Here is a 21,858-nt window from a genome sequence, read left to right as displayed (position 1 = left end):
GTATGCTGTTTTTGTAATGAAGCACAAAGTTACACTGTTCTTTGCCTACCACGAGTACCGAAATCCGGATTATAGCGTTGTAAGTCCGCAGACGTGCCGCTGTGCTATTGGGGACATATTGGACGGTCGTCCCCATTATTCCTTGTTAAAAGAGTAGCCCAAGAGTTGACAGTGATGACGAGCTGTTTTTCCTCTACTCTTACACTACTAAAGTTAGGACAGCTAGCGCAGGTAGTCCTCATGTAACAAAATTCAAACCATGTCGTACCATACACATTGTAGTGTTATGCAAAGATAAGATACCCTATAACTCTGTCACAGTGGTTGCCAAACTCTTTTCTTCTGAAACGCCCTTGATATTAATAAAAAGTGTGAGGCACCCCAACATATAAGTGCCTTAAAATGTTCTCCCTCCCCACTATTTTAGCATGGTGATTGAAAAACAGTGCCGTATTAAAAACAGTGACATCTCCTTTGTCGTTTATTTAAGATTAAAAATAATTCAGCATATTTATTTTTGATCCATATTTTTAGCGGCGGTCCTGAGAATTTTCACGACTCCCACTTTGGAAAACAGCTCTAGCGCTTTCGTAATATGGTCCTTTCGTTCTCAAGGTCAAACTACGCCTGAAGGAGAAAGGCCCACCTTTCGAAAGTGCTCGAGTTACAGGGTATTGTATCTTTGTGTTAAATCAATTTCTCGAACCCACGTTTTTGTAACATTATCAGTTTGTTGTGATAATTTGTTCACAACTTTCCTGTGTTATATTGTTTTTAAACAACGGCCATCATTAACTGATGCTTCTACCTACAACATTCCTGCTGTTTAAGGGTTAAAGACATCTGAACATTTTATAACGCAACAGCAGTTAAATTACAGTAAAAACACTGAAAGTAACAGCTTAAACAGACGCGATCGTAGTAATTGTATCTGTAAAATTGTTTACATGGTAAAGCAAAAGTAATTTACAGTCTGTTACAAATACTAGACATGATGTGTAATTTCGTGATGTCGAGAAAACCCACTTGTAGAGAAAACTATGTAGAAACAGCTGATATGGATTGTGAAAAATTTGTTAGAGGAGCGAACAACGTTTCGACCTTCTTCGGCCATTGTCAGGTTTACAAAGAAAGAGGTAACTGACCGATAGCTGACCACATGTTTGAAGGGTGATATGCAATTGAGTGCAGTAATGTAGAGTGGGCGTGCTTAAATGTTTGATTATGTTTATTAATATAGGCATAAAAGTGTTCCTTTGTATTGGTTTATTTTGGGCTTGAGTTGTTGTATAAGTAAGGCTTCTTTAATTTTGCGTTTGTTTATGTTTGTTTCTTTATTCAATGTTTGGGTGTTTTCTATGGTTATGTTGTGTTTATTTGAATTGCAGTGTTCGAAAACGTGTGAAGGTGACTTTTTGTGTTCTTTGAATCTGGTTTCCGTTTTTCTACTTGTTTCTCCAATATAGAAATCGTGGCAGTTAGCACATTGTATTTTATAAATAATGTTGGTGTGGTGTTTGTCAGTGTAGTTTTTACATAGTATAGACCTCAGTTTTGTGCCTGGTTTTTGAATAAATTTGATATTAACTGGAATGTCATATTTTGTTACTAGTTTTTGCCAAATGTTGGCTATTTGTTTGCTGATGTCAGGGATATATGGTATGCAGCAGTATATGGTTTCGTGATTTTTTGATTCGTGAGATATATTTACTTTTGTTGGTTGATTTTGCTTTCTGTCTAGGTGTGTGCGTATAATGTTTTCTACGGTTTGTGGAGGAAACTTATTGATGTTGATGAAGTATTGTTTTATTTTGTCTAATTCGTCGTTAATTTTATCTGGTGTGCATAGTTTTATGGCTGTGTTTATTCTACATAAAATTTTTTTCTTAACCCATACCAGCCGTTTTTATAGATGTGTAATTTATGTTGTATTCTTCTGTAGATTATTTCTTGTACAGACATGTACATTAGTTTCAAATAATAAACAATCTTAACTCTTAAAGTAACGCACATCTGCAATCCCTATGACAGAACTCTGGGTTTGAATCTCTGCGAGACCCATGCTTCAACCCCTGAGAATGTTAAAAAAGTAATCGTCAGTCCCTTCGCTTGGGTGGTGGGTGTCAGGTTAATGGGGCCATCCCTGTAGTTGTGCAAATTAGGGGCAGTATTAGATAGCGTTATTAGCGGTGTCATAAATAATATATATTGTAAATATTAAATATATTTTATAACTGTTTGTCACACACAGTCAGTTTAATTCACCTTACATTTCAGACTAAATTGTCTTCTCTTATTATAGAATTGATAATTTTATTATGTACATGAGATATGTGTCTGGGGATAGTTTATCTTCCCAACGCTATCATCTTGTTGTGTGAGTTACATTAATTAACCTGCATATATGCCTACTAGCCATTCGAAGTAACCGCTTTCAAGCCTGTTTGTGTGGTGTTTTTTTTTTACCCCACCCGTACTCTTGACTCAATATGTTTGACGTCGTAACCCATCTGGTCTTAAAAAGTTTTTGAGCGACCAATCACATAATGCGTTTACGACTCGAAAGTGGTTCGTGCCGTAGTAGGTAAGAGTGTAATGTAGGTTGATGATTAGTTGAATATTTTACTTTGTTGAAATTATATGCTAGCAAGTGTATTTAGCCTTATGAATCAGGTTTAGACGTTTCTTCAGAAAACGTAGTGCCGTTTATAACACAGTGAACTCCGTATCGGTGGCAGGATTCCTTCGTATCGTAACGACATTTTAAATGCGTCGCGCAAGATTAAGCAATCATTTTCTTGTCTGCGCTTTAGTGGCAATGTGTATTTAGCGTTAAAACATAGACCTTCCCGTTGTCGCTCTTCGTATATGATAGAGATATTTAGAAGTATTTCGTTCGGTGGTGTCTTCTTTGTCGAACATTAAACATCAAGGTAACACTTGTATTTTTCATCAAGTTTTGTTGCTTTAAATTATCTAAATGTTCTAATATTTGAAATAATAACATACAACTTGCCACAGTAATTTGGTTGTTTAGAGGATTTAAATATAGTTCCATCTTAAAAAATTGAAGACATCTCAAAGACGAACAGCTGAAACTAAGTTATTTGAATAAATAAATCTCCACATGTATAATCTTGCAGAATCTTTGTAATTAGTATTCTGTTCGTTGTTGGGTTGATTTTTTTTTTTGGATTTTTAAATCTGAAAAATTAGAGTAAATAATCCTTTTTATGATATTTTGCTTTTGTATTTTATAATATACGTTATTTGTGTTGTTTCAAAGAAAGTAGCGAAATCGCTTATTGTTTTGGTGCTGCGTTATAAAGTACATTGCACTCATTGCAATTTGATCTTTATCGATAAGTAACTGGCTGCCAGAGAAAGACTGGGTGAATGTTCATAGTTGTGACTCATATAGGAGTCTGTGTGTCGTATTTTGCACTATAAATAGTACCCAATCATTAAGTCCCCGAAATTGTGCTAAAAATTGTTACCGATTTTGTTTTACTCCGTTCAATATAGTTTGCAGTGAATTGCGGTTAAGAAACTTGGAATATCCATGTTCTTTAATTAACAGTAAGTTTTTGTATTGGTGCTACGTATTATGCACAAAATGTAATCAAGAAAAGGTAAGAAACTTGGTTAAATTTTATATTCGTTAATTTATTCAATGATAAATCTGTACTCAGCATTATAACTTACGTACGTTTTCCTTGACATCTTTGGTTTATCAAACGTTATGCCATTGGTTTTGTTTATCGAACAGTATTAGCTGCCCTAAAAAATTACCTTTTGAAGTTGTTTGATTAAAATAATTTTTTGTAATCTTTAATTAAATAATGTATGAAACAATATAAAAATTACTCGTATTTTTGTTCGCTCTAGTTTCTGTTAATTAATGTGGCTTAGAAACACTGCTTCACAGAGTGGTGAATTTTAATAATTATATATGGGTTTCTTAACAGATGTTTTGAGTTGTTTGTTGTTCAGGGTATAGTATGACGTCTGTTACGATACGTATAGTGATTACAGCTCAGGTGAGGTCAAGAGAATACGTATAAACTAGGACAGATATCACAGGGTTTGTTGTATCTTAATTAACCTTGAGCCAGATTATAGACTGAGTCACAAGAACTTCTAAATCATTCTCAGTGATTTAACGATCTTCATGGTTCCTATTTGTCTATCATTTTAAACCCAAATTAGGTACTTAAATAAAACTTTAGGAAACAGAAATATTTAGATTGAGCCATTTTTAAAAGTATTTGTATCAACTTGTATGACAATTATCTTTGAAGTTGGAATATACCATTTTCAATTAAATTAATGTAAAAAAAAGTATGTTGTTAGTGGTGTAAATGTTGATTAAGTTCTTGACATAGCATGTAATCATGATTTTGTCGTTTCAATGCAAGTGAACCTATTTAGAGTCCAACAGAAACTATCTCATTAGGGAGAAAAAGGCTGTTGATATTGACCTAGATAATATTTCAACTCATGCTTAACCTGAATATATGTGTACAGTGTGAAGTATTTTATTCCATTTAACTTGATATCTACATCTATCAATCTTGTATATATGTATTAATATAAAAGATCAAAAGCAGTAGCTTTTTATTGATGTTATGGTTTGTAAAGTAGATAATAAATACTTATTACTGGAACTCTATTAGACTGTGATTTTTTTAATTAATAAAAGATTGCTTAAAAATAAGTAGACAATGCCTGACTGTAATAACTAGGTAAAAAGATAAAAATATGACCACTAGAAAGCAACTGTATAGTTCATATTAGAACATTATTTAGGTGATATCAAATTATCGTTTATTTGAATGTATCTGTGACACTTTAAGATTACTACTTCATAAGTAATAGTTAGATTAGCCTGATGTAAACTCTCTTACACACATGCATATTTTTCATTATTCTTTATTTACGAAGTGAGAAATGTATGGCACAACCATTGACTGTCTTTACAAAATGAAGAATGCTAAAAAAGTACTAATTTAAACTAGTATCCATGATACCTTGTACATTAAGTAAATTAAATTTTTAACAAAGCAAAATTATTTATTTTCATAAACTATTTAAACATTCCCATCAATCTGTTAAATTGTTCATCTCCTACTTCCATGAAAATCTCAACAATCAAATATACGTAGCAATAAAAAATGGTTCTATTAATCAAACTTGTGTACAAACTGTAAAAGAACTGTAAAGAAACATTTAAGCTCCTTGTCAAAAACAAAACAGAAAATGTGTATGAACTGGTTTCCTTTGGGGAGGGGAGCAGTTGTATCATTAAAAAGTTGTTTATGAAATTTTAAATGAAAGTTTTTAAAGTGAATAGGTGGAAAACATAAAATTTCCTGTGAAAGAACATCTTGGGAAGGTCAGAGGTTTTAAATGTATAGAAAACTTAGTTAAATGCTATTCAACACAACATTAAGTGCTCTAATACTACATCCACTTATTATATATATTAGGAGATTTTATAAAGAAATAGGATTTCATTTCCTGTAGGGCAACAACATCAGATTATACAACTAATAAATCTAGATCAGTAGATAACCAAACATCCTTTTTCAACATTTCCCTTTATATTTAGGTACTTTGGATATACTGCATCATTCCACAAGCTTTATCATACCAATTTGCTAATATGGAAATGTGATTATGTGTAAACGGTTATGATAGTTGCTTTAAGACAACATAGGCTATCCTTAAGAATAATAAAATCATAAAAGTGACACAGCATTAGACCAGGATAGGAAAAGATTGTACATCTTAACTTCTCACTTATATCATTATACAAAGAGTTCTATGGGGCTTATTATTATTATAATGCAAGAGAAGTTTTCCATTTTAATACTGGGACAAACTGTTGGTGGCAGTGCAAATATGTTTTGCTTTTGTCTTTTTAGTAAAAACTCGTTCATTATAGGGATCCAAACAGATTTCACACGCAATTAATATTTTGTAAATGCATAGTATCTGTTGCTAGGTAAGGAAGCCCTTTTTTATTTTTGAGCAAACTTCATATATAAGAGAAAAAGATACAGAATTTTGAGCATATTGGTTCTGAAATACTTTGACTATTTCTGTACATTTTAAAATTTGCTGCCTGTTAAATACAGAGGGTAGTAAGATTTTCACTGTTGGTAGTTTTTTGATGAAGGTGATATCTTAAACTTTTTAGATATATTTTTAACACATTTTAAATGCTGTGTATCAATGAAGCAAGAGTTCATCTTTCTAAGTAGATGAAAGATAAATTTGAAATGCTATTGTTACACCTTTCTGTTCTCTTAGTTATTGTAGTATAATTAAGAGGGACAATAAAATAGTTATGCAATCAAATGTAATTTTCATCACATTTATTAAGCCTAATAAATCTTTTCTTTGTCACCTTAACATTATTGGTTGTAATTTATTTGAACTTAATAAAAGTATGTGTAAAGTTTTATGTATGCACAGGTATGTATGTGTCTTTTTAAACTCTTTCTGAAAATAAAAAAGTGATAGCTTCATTTCATTAATACATATCTAGAATCTAGCATAGTTATATGTTCTAAGTAATATTTTCTTTATTATGTGATTTCATGGGAAATTAATTATGAAATAAGTTAGATTTATGATGTATGCTGTTATGGATAGTAATTTTATCAATATTTATATTGCTGCAAGTGTAATGTTTAATATTTTCAGGATGTAGAGGATCACTCGTCATTTCAGCATCTTAATTTTGTATCATCTTCATCTGAAAGTCCAAAGCTAGATCACAAAGCTATGGGAGTAAATAGTGGAGATATGGAAGCTGTCAGTGTATCTGACACAAAGCCTAACATGGGAGACCATGTGACTGGTTTAGATTCAACAAGTAAAACCACCTCAGGGCTGTTAGGAAACTTTCTATTGCCCTCAAGACTGTTAAGAAACAGACAAATTTCTAAATCTGAAAGACATTTAAAAGCATCTAGTACTCCAGAATTTGTAACTAGTAGCAGTGAAGATGTTAGACAGAAACAAGAAGTTCGTAGGCCATGGTCATACGTTTACAGTGAAAAGGAAGCTCAGAGACTCCTAGATAATAATACATCTACCTTAAGCAGTATTTCTACTGTTCAAAAGTTTATGCATTATTCAGGTGAAACAGTTCTTTCTAAATTGGGAGAACAATCTTCAGAGAGTGGATTGCCCTTCTTTACTAGATATTCATCTGTTCGTTCAACTAGTACTCGTCTCTCGGGAAACGATGGTGTATTACAGAAATTTAGAAAAAGTTTCTCACTCCGGTTCCAAAAAGGAAGAAAGTCAAGCTCATCTCCACAGTCCACCATTGGTCAAGAAGGAACTGGTAGCTCAAATGAGCCTGTTATTCCTCAGGTAGTGCTTCCTGATACAAGTGATCATGTGTGTACATCTAGCTCAGAGGTTTTGGAATCTTCTGCAAGCTCTGCTGACCAGGATCAAACAAATCAGAAAAACAGGACAGAAGACTCAGATGTTGGCTTCAAAATAGGGCCATTGATTCTTAGAACATCCAGGGAGCGTCGGAAAGCTAAGAGGCTGAAAAAAGATGCTAGAGAGTCTAAATGCAATAGTGCTGATAGTGGAATACAGTTGGAATCTCTGTTCCCAAGTAGTGAGGGCCCAACAGAGGTATTTAAGTTTATTTTACTTTCTTTTTATTGTATGCTATTTACTTTATAATTCAAAATATGCTTAAGTTTGAGCAAAATGCTGGTGTTTTTTTTTAATAAGACTATTTTTATTTATGTCTGTTTCTCTATATACTGATTTATCTGAAAAATCTTTATTCTTCCCAAATTATGAAAATATTTCTTAAGGAAAATTTTGTGTTAAATTAGTTTCATTATACAAACATAAAAGTAACATATAAAGAATGAAAATGCTTTTCTCTTGTATTTTTTGTTGAATGATTTATAGATATTAATAAGAAAGTACATATTGCCAGAAATGTTTTAGTAATTAAATTATATTAGCTCCAATAAAAAAAAAAAGAGAAGATTGAACTAGGTAGTGAAATTTGAAATTCAGTTTAGTTTACATTGTATCAACAACTGTATGTACATACATACATAAAAAGTGCTAAAGTAGCAGTGTCTCTCTTGTATTAACTTGAAAAACAATTAATCAGGTATAAATGTCTTGACAATACTGTATGTAAAAGTATGTTTGGAAAACATAACTATGTAAATATTACATATATTTTTATTATATTTGAAAGGTATGTATTCATTATTAAATGTATCACAATAATTTTTTATTTTTTTCATTACAAGGCATTTGCCATTCATTTCTGTTATTGTATGTGCCTACTGGTGTTCTGCCATTTTTGTTTGATTAAGAAAAAGAATCTCATTAATAATAGACATTCAAGAACCATTATGTTAAATTCTATTCCAAACTCCATTTTTGTTTAAGCCTACTTATTAAGAATTATGCTAAATGTTGAATTTTTATAACAACGAGTCCTGTTTATCTGCCAACTCAAGTAAGTGTTTGTAATTATATTAAACATAAAAGATAAGTCTGAGGAAAATTAAAGGTTTTATGAGAAGGTCTCTACTGTTTGACCATTATTTCATATTACAAGGATTGAAAGATTCCAACACAAATGTTTTAGTTGCACTTGGGCATGAATAAAAAGCAATTCTTGGAATACCATGTTTTCACAAGTAAATATCTGTTTAAACAATACAATTTCTTAAAATTTTATTATGGTTTTGAGTAGCATTATTTAATTTTGATGTAATATCAATTATTTGACAGTAATCTTTGTTATTCTGCTTTATATAGTTTACACAAAGTAAGTATATTTATATTCTATCATTTATAATCTAAACAGAAATTTTTTTTTTGGTTGTGGGTGCATTTCAGAAATTATAATTTATGTACTTATTTTCATAAATGGATGATTTTTGTTTAGTTAGAAAAAAATATACTGTATAGGAAAAGTCAAGTACTTTGTAGTTTGTGATGTTGTTCTTAAAAGGTGCTGATAGGTAGATAAGCATTTATTTCACTGTTTAACAAAACAAGTGTTGGTGTGTAATGAATATGACCTTATTTCAACAGTGATAATTTCCATAATTACCTATAGAATTGAGGCTTTCCATGTGTTCTTGTAAATTACTGTTTTAATTTGAATTCATTTTCTTCCTTGAAGATGTATTGTACATGTAGTCCTGAATAAACATTTGTTAATAAAGTGTAAAATATGATTTGTACAAATTTTAAGATGAAAGAGCAAATATTCATATGATAATGTATGATTTTGAGACCAGTTTGTACCTGATGATGAAAGGTCCACCTTTTGAAAGTTTTTGAGTTATAGGATTTTGATATTTTCATGTTAAACTTATGTTTGAACCTACATGTTATCATAATATCACAAACGATTTTGAAAAATGACAATTGTAATAAATGTGAGGAATTATTACAGGTTACAATAATTTTATCAGTGTTTAGTATTGGTTATTTTTAATTTCCAGATTTGTGCTTTTTACTTGCTATATATTATAAACATGGTATTGCTTGCTACCTACTTTTTTAATTTGTATATTTTAGGTGTAAAAGGCAATAATGATTAAATTAATTTTTCTCTCAGTCAAGCTCAGCAGCTGATAGTCCTGCTGTCATTCGACGACGAGCAGCTTCAACCTCAGAGTCTTCTCCAAAAGTCAAACCTCCGCTGCGTCCACATTCTGACACTGGTGGAAGTTTGGCTGAAGCTTTATCCGTAAGTCCTCAGGAAATTTTATTTTTATATCATAAAACTTTCACATAAATTTAAGGTAGTAATAGTTCACTGTTTGAGAAAATGTTGAGGCTTCAACCATGTGTTTATGTGAGGGAGTGCTTTGTTAAAATAAACTTTAATATTTTGTTTCTTTTAAATTTACTATTGATCAATTATAATTTTTTAAAATAGAAGGTAATTTGGCATATATTTTTTTAAATTTAGAAAAGTAGCCACATTCTTGTTGTATTATTTTAAGGTAGGTATTTCTAGTTACATGTCAATAACGATTTCCAATTCTTACTTCCAAACTCATTTGTTACTAGTCCGACCCAAATTCTAGGGACAATGATGTGTTGTAGTATGGCATATTACCTTTACGTTACTGCAATAATGTATTATGTATATGTCAGATCCAGCTCGGTGAGAGATCAAGAAGTTCAAAAGAGAGAAGGCCATCATTAGATCTGTGCAATACAGGACTTCTTCAGTCATTACAGAAAGTACCAAGTGTTGAGAGGGTAAGTATGGTGTATTTGCACTCTACCAGTCTGCTATTGTAAATAGGTTGTAGTGTTATACTGAGTCCATTTTTTTCTGGTATATATTGTACATAGTACAGGTTAAAATTTTGATTGATTGCTTCATCCAAATTTTTGTAAGTTCCGTTTTTTTTTTTCCTTTTACAATTTTACTAATGTTTATTAAGTTTTTAATATTTTGTTACTGAGATGACTAGGTAGTTTTGAATCTACAAAATTTAACTTTCTAGGGATTGTGTTATTTCTATGTATTGGACTACATTTTATTTCATTTTTTTTTCAATGGACATTGCTTTGATATAATTTTTTATAAGGTGTAACTTAATGTCTAAATTTTAGTTCACCAGTAGATAAGATGAATTACTTTTATGTGATAAAGTTTTCCACTGTTGTAAGAACTAACATAGAGAATTTTTTCCAAAATATTTTTAACGGTGAAGTCATTATAAAAATTTCTCTATAAACAACATTCTAAACTTCAATTTTTCTATTTATTGATAAATTAAGCAACTTTTATTTAAATTCATGATAATGTGATTTTATTTTAGCAAATGTCAACACCACCACCAATTAAAGTACGCACAGAGCGATCTAGACCATTACTTAGAAGACATAAGGCACAGTCAAAACTCAGGCGCTCCATTAGCCAACCTTTAGATCTGGAAAAGCTGGGAGTGGGCCTGAAAATTGAGGATAATTTACATGGTACTTGTGTCTTTAATCTTTCTTTTTGGTTTTTCTTCTGTTATACTAAAAGTCATTGACTGTCTTAATATTATTTACTACTTAACAAAAATTGTGGTACAAGAGTTCTAATTTTTCAGTGAATTAACTATTTCTAGAACTAGACACATGGAATTATTATGTAATAACATAAATGCCTATGAGCATAAGGCAATGTTTCATTGGCTTAAAAATAGTTTTGGTACATTTGAGTTATTAATAGTAATTTCAAAGGAAATGCAAATAACTGCTTAAAAGAAGTAAATTTGAAGATCATTTATGTTAAAAATACATATTTTCTATTCATAATTTTAATGGATTTTCCAAAAATTTGGGTGATTTTCAAAATTCAGCTAGAACCAAATGACTGCATATTAGTATGTGTATGCTCTAAGAATTGTACTGAAATTGAAAGTTTTTTTATCTGTAGCAATTTTATTGGGAATTTTTACACAATTTCTAAGAATTGTTTATTGATGTAGAGAGTTGCTCCTCAAAAATATTTGTAATTCATAAATGGCAATGAATGTGGTGTAAATGTATTAAAAGTTAGATTACACTTTTTAAGTTTAAAGATTTATAGTTTTTTTTATGTAAATGGGCAACTTTCATCTTCATGTTAATTATTCTAAATGTTCTAGTCTTCATATTTTTAGGCTAAATAATCTTGTTTACACTGTATAGATGTTTATGAAAGTAAAACTTTTAAACAGTGCCTGTATTTAATGAGCATAATATTATAATTTTTAAAGTAATCAGAACAAGTAAAAAGTATGTTACACCATAAATAAAAATGTTATTGTAAACTGTTAAAGTAGCTTTACTTCATGCAATTAATTAATTAGCTTGTTGTACCAATGTTGTTTTACAATATTTTAGAACAGTTATATTATCTCAGGACATTTATGTGGTCCTAAACAACAAGAAAGTAAGGTAACAGATTGATTGGTTGTGACAAAGATGAAATATCTTTATGAACTTGAAGTAATAAATGAACGTCATGGAAATACTTTTCCAAAGACAAAATGGAAAATGTTTATATTATTTAATTTAATAATTTTATGTCTTATTTAGGGATTTCAGACCACAGTGCTAGTGCAGCATCTTCAGATGATGAATTTTCTTCTGATGGAGAAGGACATCATGCGTTTTCAAATAAAGACATACCATTCAGAGAAGTAGGTAGCTTTTTATCAGTTTTGTCATGCATTTTTCAAATAAAGATGCCATTCAGAAAATAAGTAACTTTTTATCAGTTTACTTCATATGGTATGTGTGTGTGTGTATAGTAAGTCTTGAAAGTTTCTTATTAGGTAGTGTATGTTTAGCCCCTTCTTTACAGTAACAGTATTTAATCATAGTGCAGAACATCAGTTTCAGGTTGATTTATGGTGTTGCAGTCTTTGCTACATACTTTTATAGCCACTAAAACAGACTGTTTATGATTTGATGGGAAAATCCTTTGTTTCAGGACATGATGCTCATTCATCTTTTAGTAGCAATCAAACTGTTTCCATTTGGTCTTTAGCCTACTATTGTTAATTTCATAGTTAATTCATTTTTATATACATACGTGTAGTGTACACTTTACAGGTAATCAGTATTGAAGCGTATTTGTGATAAATCTTTGGACTTCTGTTGTTTTCACTGCTTTAATTTTTTTGGAATTATATGAAAGGAAATCATTGTACTAATGGAAGCATAGCTTATCCTTTATTTTGTCATGTTTATCATACCTAAGAATTAGTATACACATAATGATTATTGCAGAAACTTGAGGATTTATCTTGAAATGTTTTAGAAAGCATGTTATAGCTTCTATAATGCAACATACAACACACACACACACACACACACACACACATATATAATACTGTAGGTGCTGAGGCACAATGCAGGAAAAAGGTCAATTGACTTATTCTATCTAGAGTTCAGCATGCTTAAAGTAATATTGAAAGTATGACAAGATACATTTTTAATGATTAGGGATTGGACTTTGTAACTTAAAATACATTACACATATTGAATGATTTTACTTGAGTAAAATATTGGACCTTTTGTAGTTCTGTGGAATGTAGAACACGTAACTGTTTTATATGCATAATATAGTATAGGATTGTTGTATATAGAACAGAGGTCTGTTATATACAGAGGGTTGAGTAAATTGTATTAAATCAACTTAGAATGTGAACAAGTAAGTCATAAGACAACTACATCAGAAATGAAATTGCAGTGGAATGTAATGTATCAGAACTACATTTTGACATTGTTTACTGTTTCATTGGTAGTGTGAGGTCACTTAAGATACAAAATAGTAATACAATATTATCATGAAGATGCATTTAGAATTTACAAAATGGTAAAACCCCTTGTACTTAATTTAATGGCATTGGAAAACAAAAGAATAAGAGTCAACTTAATGAACCAAAACCATTCAGAAAGAGATCTGAAACAAGTCGCTCTTAAAATGTGGTAAGCAGGGTGTGGCATCTTGCAACAAGTAAGAGTCTATAAATGAAAGCTGTACAGGTATCCAGAACAACAGTATACTACATAATGAAGAAGCATTTTCATTTAGAAACAAGGAAAACAGGGTGTGGGCTCACTAAGATAAGGCTTTTGCCATATTTTCCATTCAACTGCCATATGCTTCAAGTAGCTGGAGAATAAAACAGGTATTTGCACCATTCCAGGTGAATACGTACCATTCATTTTGCCAGATGCTTTGGCTGTGGATTTTTTTATAATGTGAGTGTTGAAAAAGATGCTGTAAAACTGTCATATTCATTCAGCAGATAAAAAGCACGCACATTGAAGTGGTGTGCTTTGAACATGACAGCATTGCAACATAGCCTTTTGTGATGGAAACTATTGTCAAGATACATAATTAACAGGTAGAGCATGAACAAAAATGGACAGTAACAATTTGGTTTAAAATACCTCAAAATTACTTTGATATAAAACATACTCAACCTATATAGAATACAGATTTCATTTTTCTTGTGTACAATGGAGCACTAACATTTGTTACATATACTAATAGACAGTCTGTCATATTAAATATAGGGTGAACTGTAGATATATCAATTGCAAAATTCATTGTTACACTAAAGTAATTAACTTTACTTAAATGAAATATTACATACTTCTTGGCCAAAATTAAATTTTTCAATGCTGTAGGGTATCAAAAATTCTAAGATTTTTTTCTTTTATGATTAGAAATGTTTTTAGTATCAACTCCAATTTTTATAAAATTCATGGGGTTATTTGTGTAGTCTTATTTCAGTGTTTGTCTGAATAATAAGCACTGTAGATGTATGTTAAAGTTTCTTTGTATTGCTGCAGTGCACCTTAAAATATACTTCTATTCTGTGAATTTTATATAAAAACATGTTAACTGTTCTTAACTTGAAACAGTTATCATTACTCGATTTCTCGTTTTTAGTTCTAAACTCTGAATATTAAAATATTCATCACAATTAATAACACAGAAAAGATTGTCGACACAGTTTGTGTAATCGTAGAAAATGTTATTTTTTCTTAAGATTTTAAAAACTTAATGTGAGGCTGTTACCCTTACATGCCTTTTTCTTATCTTTAACTGGAAGTATTGAATTAAACCACTCAAGAAATTTTCAAAAATAATTATTTTTTCAAAGAAAATATTGCAATAAATCTTGAAATCCAGGTATATGGGGATTCTGTCACCTTTGCTGAAGCCCTTTGGGATCACGTGACCATTGACACAGAGGAATTAGCTTTTAAGGCTGGTGAGGTGATTGAGGTAACCGATTTAATGGACAAAGACTGGTGGTGGGGCTCAGTGGCTGACCGAAGTGGTTGGTTCCCTGCTGCATTTGTCCGGGTAAGTTATTTATTGTTTATGCTATCAGCCTACTGGGAGTTTGAAATATGTAGTGTTATATGGAACATAGGCAATCTGAAGTTGATTTTATTCTGTTATTGTTTACCACAAAACTAAAGTTACCTTTGCAATTGGATTTGTATTAAATAAATTTTAGTGCAACTGAAGTAAGAGGTATTTCAGTAATGTATTAAATGTTTAGTGTGTTTCAGAAATATGTTTTTAAAGTTGAATGTGTGATTTCTCCATTTTATTTTTTGATAAATTATTTGGACTGCACAGTATGAACTTCAGGCTTGTGTATTTCCCCAAATGTGTAGGTTGATTGCATGCTTTAAAAGTAAAGAACTGAAGTGATTTATTTTCTTGTCTTTAAAAGGTAACCATAAAACGTATCAAAAATGTTGATTGCTAAGTATGAATGTTAGTTATGTTTTGAGTTCTAACCAGATTTCAAACCTATTTACCAGTTACGTGTAAACCAGGAAGATACAGTTGAGGACTGTATTAGTAAAATGGCTGATGGAACACTCACAAGACAGCCTCCACGGAAGATGAGTGTTAGTTTACTTAGCAATGAGCAAGTTCGGGCTAATGTAATTCAAGAGATTATAAGCACTGAAAAGGATTTTGTTCAGCACTTAAAAGATGTGGTAGAGGTATGTTGTATGAAAATGAAAGTGTAGTGTGTTTTTGTAAGAATATATTTCGTAAGGATGATTAGAAATTGTACTATTATTTTGGACCATTCTTTTGGCTAAAAGGTGTGAATATTGTATATTGTACATAAATATTGTCATTATCAATTGTTTATGGCATAATCAAGTTATTTTAGTTTTATTTAACACTTGCAATGGGCTTGGTATAATATACACATTTGCACACATTAAGTGTTTGCACTATAACTTTTGATACAGCATGTGAATCTTAACAAAATTTGGGAGAATTTTAGTAAAGTTTACATTTATTTTGTATACAAAAAAATCAGATTTTATTTAATGAAATATTTTTTAAAGCTTTGCTTGCGAAAGTATTGAGTATGTTTCATTATTAGTCTCACTGTGAAGTGATTTCTTGTTATGATTAAAAAATATGCTTAATCTAATTATTTGCGTAATTTCTAAAATGTGCTAAATACATTTCAAACATTTGTTTTTGGCAAGACTATATTTTGTTATTTTCTATAACCTAACTACGTGGGGTCTTTCACTTGATTAACCTCGTAACCATTATAAAAAAAAAAGAAAAAGAAATAAATATGAATTATGATGTTTTCATGCTAGAATGACTACAGATTAATAGTAACATGAAAACAAATGCTTGGGTTAAGTAGCTTAAGTCTCATAATGCAATATATTTATATATATGTATATATATATATTTTTGTTTTATTGACCTTCCAGACATGCCTACCTCACATTACATAACTTGCACTAACATGGTGTATGTACAGTCATATTACATATCCTATAATATAAACTTGACATTTGGTTTTCATTGTTTTGTCTGTGTTTTATTGGACTAGTATTTTGTAATATACAGTCACATTTCAATTATTATACATTATATATGTATATAGGTTATAATTATTTAGAAGTAAATTATTAAATTTATTTTTCTTTAAATATAGAACAATATATTTCTATTGCTTCTAGCTTTGATCTTTGACTTCAGTTGCTACTGGACATAAGCTGTTAAGCCTTTTAAAATTTCGCATGTTGAGGATATCAAACAATTTTTTTTAGGTTTTGTATATACAGTTGAATAACCAAAAAAATCATAAATAACTACACTGATATCATAGAGTTCTGCTGTAAGTTTTTAAACTAAGTAAGTAAAATGTATTTAAGTTTAAAGAAATATAAGACTTTGAGCAGAATAAAGATACAACTTACCTTCTTGAAATTTGAGTTTGAAAGGATGTGATAGCCTTTTCACAGATTAAAATGACTAAGAAATCCACTAGGTGGGCATTCTAAGCTGTCAATTGGTTATTCACATGTCATATACTGAAATAAGTGTATATAAGGGACTGTTTCCAAAATGGAAAGAAGTGAACTGGGCCACTGTGTTTGATTCAGTACATAAACCATGTCTCAGCAAAAATAAAAATATAGGTTCTTATTTTATATTCTAGCTTCTTTATGTTGGTAATTTGAGTTTCTCATTTCTATGAAACTATAGACTTTAGTATTTTGACATCACAAACATCTAATTTTAAAAGTGCTGCATTCAACATACACCATGTGACTCACTAAAATCTATATTTGTGTCCTTTTTATATTTACTTTTAAATTAAGAAATTAATTCATACATAATATTAAACTTGAATTATAATCTATAATTTGATTTCAAACATAGTGACATAAATTCATAAAATAGTAGTTCAATAAGATTTTGAATGCAAGTCAACAAACACAATGACGTGGCCTTTGAAACCCTACCTGTTGTGAAAGGGTTAATGGGAGTAAAAATGAAATTATAGAACTATGACCTTGAATTAAAGTTTTATACATTTTATACAGTTTGAATAGTAAATGTCACTTAACACTGGGGAGTGATAACTAAAGCTAGATTTTGTTTCTTTAAATTGAAGGTTGGTCTTGAAGAAAGTTTGTATAGTGTCTTTTAATTCTATAATTGGTCTTTTAGATTAAACAATCACAAATTAGTTTGAAATTGGAAAATTAAATATATATATATTATAAGAAAGTTTGTATAGTGTCTTTTAATTCTATAATTGGTCTTTTAGATTAAGCAATCACAAATTAGTTTGAAATTGGAAAATTAAATATATATATATATATATATATATATATATTATTTTGTACTTAAATTCTATTTATTATGTAGGGTTACCTGAAACAAGTCCGTCGTCGACCAGACATGTTTTCAGCTGACAGAATTGCCACAGTGTTTGGTAATATTCAAGAAATATACAGATTTCAGAGTAGTTTTCTACAACAACTTGAAGCCTGTATGGATTGGGATGCTCCTTACAACAGTCTAATTGGAGACTGTTTTTCTCAACATGTAAATATTCTAGTTTGTATCATTAGTTGTAAAGCTGAATATTATTAAATGCATTTAATTGTTGGGAATCAGCAAATTAATTTAATAAACATTGATATATAACATTTAGATTTTTGATACATTTGTTAATGTCTTACAGAATATACATCTAACCAGTTTTAAACAATGAAAAAATTCTGAGAAATACAACAGAATGCTGTAATTAGTTGTCTAACCCCTAAATCTGTTACGATATATAACAATAAAAGAGTGTGTGTGTGTGTGTGTGTGACCATCATAGCTTCAAGAGGATAGATCCTATAGACCTGAAACTTTGCATGCATACCTAGGGAATTCTGAGGGAGTGTACCTGAGTATTATATTTGACTCAAAAAAGTTTGACTATTTTTTTTCTCCTATAATCTTTAAGCCCCATAATTTTGATTCCTGTAGGTCTATAGAATAGTACCTTTTTTTTCTTTAAAATCTCACTTACAGAATGAAAAATATGTGGAGTTTCTACCAAATACTCTTTTCAATGTAAACGTGAAGAAAATACAAATTGGTGGATTAAAAAAAATTGAACTAAGCTTAAGAAGTGGCATCAAACAACAGGAAAAATAATATGAATCAGAGAATAGTGAAGAATGATAATAATTCAAATAAAAACACAGGAAGAAAGAAAATGAATCTGAAAAACTAAATTAAAACTATTTGCTTTTAAAAAGAGTTGAACTGAATTAAGTTTAGGAAGTGGCAGCAGATAGATCTGTTAAAGAATTGGCTAATTGAACTAGCTATAGAAGTAATTAAGATAATGGAAACACTGGTATTTTAGAATCCTGCATCAGAGCATGGGTATTTTATGCTGGTCTGTGATGAAAGCCACTGTCTGTTTGAAATGCTTCAGTTGTTGGTGATACTTAATTCTGTTGATAATGCTCATATTGGTTTAGTGGTTTGTCTCAAATGGTAGTCTCAACTTCAAATGTCAGTTGAGTGAGAATTTTTTATATCTTTATTTCATCTTATTAATTAACTCTTCATGTCTAGAAAAAGATATTACAATATTAGGCAATGCACAGTAATGTGACATTTTATATTAGGTATTCAAATTAATTGTTAACATTTAATCACAAAGACTGCCTGTAACATTGCTTATGGTGTTTAACTATCATGTGGAAGTCTCAAGTTCAAATCCCAGCAAAGCCAGGATTTCATGTTAATTTTTTATTTATTTGTTTTAAATATTCATTATTATATCTGGAGCAAGCTCTTTGAATATTTGGAAAAATATGACTACTACTATTTATTAAATACAAGTTAATATCATTGCACATTAAACTTGAGTAACTGTATGTGTCAAAAATAATTATCAATGCAGTAGGTGATATTATTATACATTATTTTTAATGTTTTTCATTTTTGATAAAAGATTTTTGAAAAATTTAGTAGAAAAAAATGTATGAGCATTGTTAGTGAAAAGTTATACATTTGGGAATTTCTCTTCACCTTAAAATTCATTGCCTTTGCCACCACATTTAATAAATTTCAGGGTTAGACTTTTAATGATGTAAGAATATTTCTTTGAGAACTAGTTTTTTGCATGGTTCAACTTAAGGCTTTATCAAGGAGAACATTTGAACTTAACATAAATATACAGTAGTCCAAATTATAATTGAGGACGACTTACAGGAGATGACTAAATATGTAAAAAAAACTGTTTTTGTGAAATATTTAGAAGAGAAGTATATTATTGATGTTGAAAAAACACATAGGATCAAGAAGTTTTGATGTAAAATGAGTAAAACCCTATAACCTAAGGGCATTCAAAAGATGGGCCTTTATTTTTCAGTAGCAAACAGTTTGCCCAGGAGAATGATCTATCTTTTGAATGCAGTCAGGTTATAGGGTTTTTATCTTTTTGAAAACGTATGAACATTTTCCATTCATATACTGTTATTACAATATAACTAAATTTTTGAAACTTATCCGTAAAACATGTTTTTACATTTAACTTTCAGAAGAGAAATGAATAAGCATTTACTGTCAAATAATGGGTGGTCAGTAAGTATAATGTAAATGTGACAGTAAACCTTATAAGTTGAGATATTTTTTGATGACTTATTAAAGGACTTTTGTCCCCAAGTGGCACAGTGGTATGTTTACAGACTTACAGTGCTTTAAACCAGATTTTGATACCCATGGTGGGCAGAACACACACAGTCCATTTTGTAGCTTTGTGTTTAATTAAAAATACACAATCAAATAAAGGCTTTTTCTTAAGTTTTCTGATTGATAATTTTTATATCTGTTATTGTAATACTTTCCGTTTAATAAAATTTGTTTTTATATAAAAGTCAATAGTTCTTGTTGTTTATCTTTCTGATAGAAAGAAGAATTCAGAATCTACTCTGATTACTGTAACAACCATCCTTTAGCAGTCAGTGAATTACAAGAGCTGTACAGTTATCCAAAATATTGTCATTTTTTTGAGGTAAGCCAATGTAATTATGTAGAATCTAATTTTTTTTGTAAAGTTGTAAAACATGTTCTGTAGTAGAAGCATGTGTTGTTTTTGAAATGTTTTTTACTGAAAATAAATTGTTAAGAGTGGTTTGTGTGTTTCATGATATTGATTGTTAGAATTAGATTGATTCAGGAGTGAGTTAGGCCTTAATAAATCAAGTTCGGAGCCAGTCTTTTTAAAAAATATAGCTACTGAGTTAGGTTACTCTTTTCATATTCAGATATTGTTTTAACTCGCAGTGCATATTAAGAACAAGATTAAAAAATTTTCACTTTTATTGAGTCACAAGGAGAAAGTGATAGGAAAAGTAGGCGTCGTTGAAACTTGTATTTTAGGACTAATATATGGAGTAAATAAATATTTTACATAACTGTTATGACTTGATCTTTTTGTGACTTTTTTATGTAGTTTCTAGAAATTTGAGCTGTTAATACATTAAAAGTATAGAATGTATATTATTCTAATATACAAATAAATTGTCATGCTCCTCTTAAAAAATGTTTTCATACTGAGGTACACAATTTTGCTTCTTTTGGCAATACTTTTGGTATTTTTGTAGTATTCTCTAGCATTTCATTTATGTACATTGGTTTGGTTCAGTAAGCCAACCCAGTAATGGAGGAAGAATGTTGACTGTAATTCCAAATGTGTGTGTGTGTGTGTGTGTGTGTGTGTGTATATGTATCTTCATGATACATGGCAAGATTTTGATAAAATGTATAAATCAGATGTGTTTCAAAAGTATTTCTATTTAAGATATGTCTGTGAATTTACAAGTCAGTGTAAGAAGTTGTTTATGTGAAGAAGAATAATACTTTATTTGTTCAGTTTGTACATTGTATTACATAATCTCTGGAATCTTTGAAAAATATATCTACAGTTTTATTCATTATCACAATTTTATCTTGTATTACCTTCCTCAACTGTTACTAAGTAAGCAGTATAGAGTAACATGAATGGTTGATAACTCTGCATTCAAATACATAATACTGTATTGAATGGCACTTTCATAAAGTTTGTTGTTTGTTTTTTGAATTTCGCAGAAAGCTACTCGAGGGCTATCTGTGCTAGCTGTTCCTAATTTAGCAGTGTAAGACTAGAGGGAAGGCAGCTAGTCATCACCACTCACTGCCAACTCTTGGGCTACTCTTTTACCAATGAATAGTGGGATTGACCATTACATTATAATGCCACCACCGCTGAAAGGGCGGGCATGTTTGGTGTGACCGGGATTTGCATAAAGTTTGTCTTATGTACTTTAATTCATTACCCATAGGTCCCCTGCTGGTACAGCAGTGAGTCTATGGATTTACAATGCAAAAAATCAGGGGTTCGATTCCCCTAGGTGGACTCAGCAGATAGCCAAATTTGGCTTTGCTAAAAGAAAGACACACACACACTACCCATACTTATAGGG

At 30.3% G+C, this 21,858-nt stretch overlaps 1 protein-coding gene across 2 annotated transcripts in view; it reads left to right on the top strand.

The window, feature by feature from the left end:
• The window catches only part of LOC143236617 (uncharacterized), a 102,540-nt gene that overhangs the window by 71,242 nt on the left and 9,440 nt on the right, over nt 1-21,858 (top strand). For both annotated transcript variants that reach the window (XM_076474941.1, XM_076474942.1), the window contains exons 3-11: nt 6,712-7,665; nt 9,638-9,769; nt 10,183-10,290; nt 10,860-11,016; nt 12,109-12,212; nt 14,723-14,899; nt 15,370-15,558; nt 17,753-17,932; nt 20,304-20,408. In XM_076474941.1, the coding sequence (XP_076331056.1) occupies nt 6,712-7,665; nt 9,638-9,769; nt 10,183-10,290; nt 10,860-11,016; nt 12,109-12,212; nt 14,723-14,899; nt 15,370-15,558; nt 17,753-17,932; nt 20,304-20,408 (2,106 nt within the window). The remainder of the gene's footprint in view (nt 1-6,711; nt 7,666-9,637; nt 9,770-10,182; nt 10,291-10,859; nt 11,017-12,108; nt 12,213-14,722; nt 14,900-15,369; nt 15,559-17,752; nt 17,933-20,303; nt 20,409-21,858) is intronic.

This window comes from Tachypleus tridentatus, chromosome 13 (genome assembly GCF_004210375.1).
Source record: "Tachypleus tridentatus isolate NWPU-2018 chromosome 13, ASM421037v1, whole genome shotgun sequence".
In the NCBI taxonomy this organism is placed as follows: Eukaryota; Metazoa; Arthropoda; class Merostomata; order Xiphosura; family Limulidae; genus Tachypleus; species Tachypleus tridentatus.
The sequence above is the reverse complement of the archived record's forward strand: the minus strand, read 5'-3'. Positions and strand labels throughout refer to the sequence as shown.